This window comes from Otolemur garnettii, unplaced genomic scaffold (genome assembly GCF_000181295.1).
Source record: "Otolemur garnettii isolate 467f Iridium unplaced genomic scaffold, OtoGar3 scaffold00259, whole genome shotgun sequence".
NCBI classification, from domain to species: Eukaryota; Metazoa; Chordata; class Mammalia; order Primates; family Galagidae; genus Otolemur; species Otolemur garnettii.
In genome coordinates, this window is record NW_003852654.1 from 334587 (window position 1) to 340858 (window position 6272).

At 35.5% G+C, this 6272-nt stretch overlaps 1 protein-coding gene across 1 annotated transcript in view; it reads right to left on the reverse strand.

Annotated features, from left to right (window-relative positions):
- The window catches only part of F8 (coagulation factor VIII), a 217711-nt gene that overhangs the window by 60863 nt on the left and 150576 nt on the right, over positions 1 to 6272 (reverse strand). The window contains exons 15-16 of the mRNA XM_003802734.2: positions 4468 to 4621; positions 250 to 462 (exon numbers count right to left, since the gene is read on the reverse strand). Of these exons, the coding sequence (XP_003802782.1) occupies positions 250 to 462; positions 4468 to 4621 (367 nt within the window). The remainder of the gene's footprint in view (positions 1 to 249; positions 463 to 4467; positions 4622 to 6272) is intronic.

A 6272-nucleotide genomic window follows, 5' to 3' on the forward strand; every position in this document is an offset into this window, starting at 1 on the left:
TCTTTCACTTATGAACAAGAGTGGACTTTTCATCAATTTTAATGCCACTCCAACCTGTACCCCATCTTCCCACTGTACATACAATGTATCCTCTTCAGTAGATTCCAGAGCAATATTTCTAAAACAAAAACATGTCATCTCTCTTAAAGATTTTCATTGTGTGCAGTATAAATACCAAAATTCATAGCAAACAACATAAAGATCATTATTTTAAATCAGAAGTGGCCAGCACATCAGAGACCTGCTTACCAAGTCAACATCAGAGAAATACGCCCAGGCTTTGCAGTCAAACTCATCCTTAGTGGGTGCCATATGATGTTGCACTTTCCAAAAGTAAGTTTTGGTTTCATTAGGCTTGGCAAAGTTTTTTCTAGGTTCTGCTCCTTGTCTCTGATCTTCCTCATAAGAAATAAGGCTAGAATAGAAGGAATAGGGACGAGAGGCCTGATTTTTGAAAGTTACCTGCAGAGGAAAAAAAAAAAAAAAACCACAAGAATCATTTTTGTTTGGATTTTAAAGTCCTTAGTTTATATAGGATAGATGTTGTAGAACCCAAACCTAAAATATATGAAAGCAATTCTGAGGAATGTTTCTATTCTAAATTTAAAGCATGAATTTATACTTGCAAAGGAGAAAATTCCTAAATACTTAAAAACAATTCCAAAGTAAAAGGTAAAATGCCACCACAGAGGTTTCAAGAGATAATAACCCCAGGAGTTGATATTTAAAGTTTTTCATGACAAATTCCAGGATGAATGCATATTATCTTTTTTAAAAAAACCTTGTTTTCAGGTTGCAAAAGTATACATATTTATCAAAGAACACATGGAAAATTAAAATTCAAGGCAGAAAAATCCACCCACAATTGCATAATTTTATGATCCTTCTTTTTTCCCTGTTTTTAGTAGAAATGAGGTCTCACTCTTGTTCAGGTGGGTCTTGAACTCCTCCCAGAGTGCTAGGATGAGCCACTGCTCCCAGCTAGATCCTTCTATGTACTACATATAATACCTATGGGACACTGGAGAGGTAAATTTGGAAAAAAAGAAAACTACTTTGATCTTTGGCTCACACAGTGCACCAAATAACTAACTTTTAGTCTATAAAAATTACTGGTGGATTAAAAGGTTAAACATAAAGAATTTAAGTGTAAAAGAAAGTTGAATAAGGCATAAGTGATTTAAATATATCTCTGGGTAGGGAGGGAATTTTACAAACATAAAAGTGGTAAAAGTGTCCAAAAGGAAAGATTGAGGGGTTGCAAACTAAAAATTCAGGCCTTTTTTATTTAAAAAACCATCATATATAAAATTAAGGGACAACATAATTGAAAAATTTTGTTTATTTTGCTGGGGATTCATTGAGATTACAAATAAGGTTACATTGATTGTATTTGTTAGGTACAGTCCCTCTTATAATTGTGTCCTGCCCCCCAAAGGTGTGTCAGACACTGTGACCCCCCTACCCACCTCCCTCCTTTCCTTGCTGTCTTCCCCTTCTCCCACCCTCACCATGTACTAGGTCATTAATTGTCCTCATATCAGAATTGAGTACATAGGATTCTTGCTTCTACATTTTTGTGATGCTTTACTAAGAATAATGTGTTCCACTTCTATTTAATGGCTGAATAGTAGTCCATGGTATACATATACCACAGATTGTTAATCCACTCCTGGGTTGGTGGGCATTTAGGCTGTTTCCACATTTTGGTGATTGTAAATTGAGCTGTGATAAACAGTCTAGTACAAATGTCCTTATGGTAAAAGGATTTTTTCTCTTCTGGGTAGATGCCCAGTAGTGGGATTGCAGGATCAAATGGGAAGTCTAGTTTGGGTTCTTTGAGGGTTCTCCATACTTCCTTCCAAAAAGGTTGTATTAGTTTGCAGTCTCACTAGCACTGTAAAAATGTTCCCTTCTCTCTACATCCATGCCAGCATCTGCAGTTTTGAGATTTTTCTAATGTGGACCATTCTCACTGGGGTTAGATGATATCTCAGGGTGGTTTTGATTTGCATTTCTCTGATAATTAGGGATGAGGAGCATTTTTTCATATGTTTGTTAGCCATTCCTCTGTCTTCTTTAGAGAAGGTTCTATTCATCTCTTTTGCCCATTGATATAAGAGATTGTTGGCTTTTCTCATGTAGATTAATTTGAGTTCTGTGTAGATCCTAGTTATTAAGCTTTGGTCTGCATAATTTCCACATGTGTAAAATAGTCTGATGTACTACTTTCTATCTAAAATTGTTAACTAAAAGTCTATAGAGAGCTTAGAACATTGTCTAGTGTATAGTGAACTTTTGACAGTCACATTATATTTTAATAATTATCATTTTAAGGCCAGCCGCAGTGGCTCATGTGTGTAATCCTAGCACTCTGGGAAGCCAAGGCCGGTGGACTGCCTGAGTTTGGGACTTCAAGACCAGCCTTAACCAGAGCAAGATCCTATCTCTAAAAATAGCTGCATGTTGTGGTGGGTGCCTGTAGTCTCAGTTACTAGCGAGGCTGAGGCAAGAGAATCACTTGAGCCCAATAGTCAGAGGTTGCTGTAAGCTATAATGCCACAGCACTCTAGACAAAAAAAAAAAAAAAAAAAGACTTGCAAACTAGGATAACTGATGTGATTGCTGGTATTACTGAAAATCAGCTTGAAAATGTTTTCATAGAACTACAGAATCATATTACCCTTTGTATTGGTAATGATGGTGGACATGTTGAAAATTAACAAGAATAAAAAATGTGTTTCTTTCCAATCTTTAAAAAAAAAAAAAGCTTTGCTCTGATTCAAAATATGCAAATATCCTTTCCCATTGTGTAGGTTGTCTATTTGTTTTGATTGTTGTCTCAGCTGTACAGAAGCTTTTTAGTTTAAGTCCCATTTGTTTATTTTTGTTGTTGTTGCAGTTGCCATGACAGTCTTCTTCATGAAGTCTTTCCCCAGGCCCATATCTTTGTTTTACTCATGCTTTCTTTGAGGATTTTTATCATTTCATGCCTTAAATTTAGGTCTTTTATCCATCTTGAATCAATTTTTGTGAGTTGGGCAAGGTGGGGGTCCAGTTTTAGTCTTTTACATGTGGACATCCAGTTCTCCCTGTACCATTAATTGAATAGGTATTCTTTCCCCCAGTGTATATTCTTGTTTGGTTTATCGAAGATTAGGTGGTTATAAGATGTTAAGGCATCCAAATGGGAGCAGAGGAGATTAAACTCTCCCTCTTTGCTGATGATACGATCTTATACTTAGAGAACCCCAAAGACTCAACCAATTCATGGAAGTGATCAAAATATGCAGTAATGTCTCAGGATATAAAATCAATGTCCACAAATCAGTAGCCTTTGTATATGCCAATAACAGCCAAGATGAGAAGCTAATTAAGGACACAATCCCCTTCACAGTAGCTTCAAAGAAAATGAAATACCTAGGAATATATCTAACAAAGGAGGTGAAGGACCTCTATAAAAAAAATTATGAAATCCTAAGAAAAGAAATAGCAAAATATATTAACTAATGGAAGAACATACCATGCTCATGACTGGGAAGAATCAACATTGTTAAAATGTCTATACTTCCCAAAGCAATCTACAGATTCAATGCCATCCCTATTAAAATACCAACATTGTACTTTCAAGAGTTGGAAAAAGTAATTCTTTGTTTTGTATGGAACCAGAAAAAAAAAAAAAACCGTATAGCTAAGGCAGTTCTTAGTAATAAAAACAAAGCTGGGGCAACAGCATACCAGATTTTAGGTTGTACTACAAGGCCATAGTGGTCAAAACAGCATGGTATTGGTACAAAAATATGGAACATCTGGAACTGAATAGAAAACCAGGAGATGAAACTAACAACGTATAGCAAACTAATCTTTAAAAAATACTTTTCACTGGGATCAGTGGTTAGTATCTTAATATATAAGGTAATATAATTAATAAGAAAAGCACTCTCTCAAAAAAGACAAATGTGCAAAGATAATTAAGAGATAATTGATAAGAGAAAGGCTTTAAATGTTCATGTATATTGCACTTCTGAAATTTTACCCTAGGAAAAGAGTTGTGATTATGGCATTATTTATATACATATAGTGAAAAAAAGAAACTTTTAAACAGATTTTTCAGTGTAAATGACTAAGTAAACTATACTTCCTTAGGTTCACATAATAGACTATTAAACAGTCATTTTGAAAAAGACACTTATGAAGTGTTTTTAATGACATAAGAAATGCTCATGAAATACTTCTAAAACAAGAAGCAGAATTATATATGGAACAATTTTTGAATACATAAATGAGAAAAAACAGAGGAGAAAGATAAAAATATATACTAAAATGATAATTATGGGATTATTTTTCAACTTCACTATTTTTCTATACTTTAGAAATTTCCAATAGTAAGCATATATTATTTTATAATCAGAAACAAAATAAATATATAATATGAATGTCCTTGAAATTTCACTGTCCTTAACTCACCACAATATTGTCTTCAACTTCTGCTCTTATATATGGCCCCAAGAGTCCTAAGTGTTCATTTAGTTCTCCACGGTATAATGGCTGAGTAAAGGAGCCATCAGTAAATTCCTGGAAAACCGCCTTCTTGAACTGAGGGACTCTGCCACTCTGAGCCCTGGAGAAAAAAAGCAGAATTCTGGTGGACCAAATGGATAGAAATGCCTCACATCCTTGCCTTCCTTATATTTGAGAAACATTTAGTAGACGTAATGATGGATTGCAAGTGTAATTGGGGCATGGAGGAAAGTAAGAGGAATTAAAACTAACTTTCAGGTTTCTGGTTTGGAAAATTGGGGGGATGGTGATGCAATTCACTGAAAGAGGGAAATGTAGAGGAGTATATTGGGGTTATGCTTTTAGACAGATGAGACATCTATGTGAATTAAATTGGAAAGTACACAGAGGTCAGGAGTTCACAGAAGAGGTCTAGATGAAGATCATCTGTATTTCTATTGTATCCAAGTTATGGAAGTGGCTTACCAAAGCCAATTTCTTATGTCCTCATTTTACTAGACATTTATGAAGCATTTTCCATAAGCTAACCACTCCATCCTCTTTGAAATACTCTGTCCCAGACTCCACTACTATTTAAGTTTCAGGAAAGCAGGAATTTAGCCTGTTTTGTTTAGTGCTGCATTCCCAGACATTGAAACAGTGCTTGACACAAAGCAGGTGCTCAAAAATATTTGTTGAATGTTGAATGAACGTATAGTTTAGAAACATACTCCAAATATAAGACAGCTCCAGGGTGCAGTCCTTGGACCTCTTTGACTTTTTGTTTTTGAGACAGAGTGTAACTCTGTCACCAGGCTAGAGTGCTATGGCATCAAAGCTCACATCAACCTCAAACTCTTGGGCTTAAGCAATCCTCTTGCCTCAGTCACTCAAGTAGCTAGGACTACAGGTGCCTGCCACTATACCTGGCTAGTTTTTTCTATTCTGGTAGAGATGGGGGTCTTGCTCTTGCCCAGGCTGGTCTTGAACTCCTGAGCTCAAGCGATTGTCCCACCTTGGCCTCCCAGAGTGCTAGGATTACAGGTGTGAGCCACTGAGCCTGGATTTTTCTTCAGTTTTTAAAGACCTTTTAAAATTGTGAAGTAAAATGTATACAATAAAGTACATAAAACATAAATGCCTTTTATAGAAAAATGCAACCATCACCCAGATTGAAAACATTGCCAGTAACCCAAAAGACTCACTGTATGTTCCATTCCAAGCACACTCTCCCTCACTGAAGGTAACCATGATTCTGACATTTATCATAATAATTTCTTGGCTTTTCCTTTAATTTTAGCACTTACATACACATCATTAAAAATATAGTTTTGCCTGGTTTTGAAGTATGTAAATAGAAACACATTGTATATATTTTGTATCTTCTTTCATCCAACATGATAGTTGTGAGATTCATCTACATTGTTTTGTTTTGTGCATCTATTGCTATTCATTCCCATTGTTGTATACTATTCCATTATATGAGTATGCCCCAATCATGAACATTCTAGTTGTTCTAATTTTTGCTACTCAGAAACAGACCTGCTAGAACCTTCTAGGTTCTATGTTTTCTCCTTCCAGATGCCTGGGGGCACTGCCAATCCAAAGCTGGATTAAATTATGATCAGGAATAAAGCTTTCATGGACAACATGGATGATAAAAAACTGGGCTGTAAGTTAATGAAGTTCAAGTTAACTGATTCACCATTACCTTGAGGATGTTGCTAATTGGGGATACAGCTTCAATTGAGGGCGATTATTTTTTTTTTTTT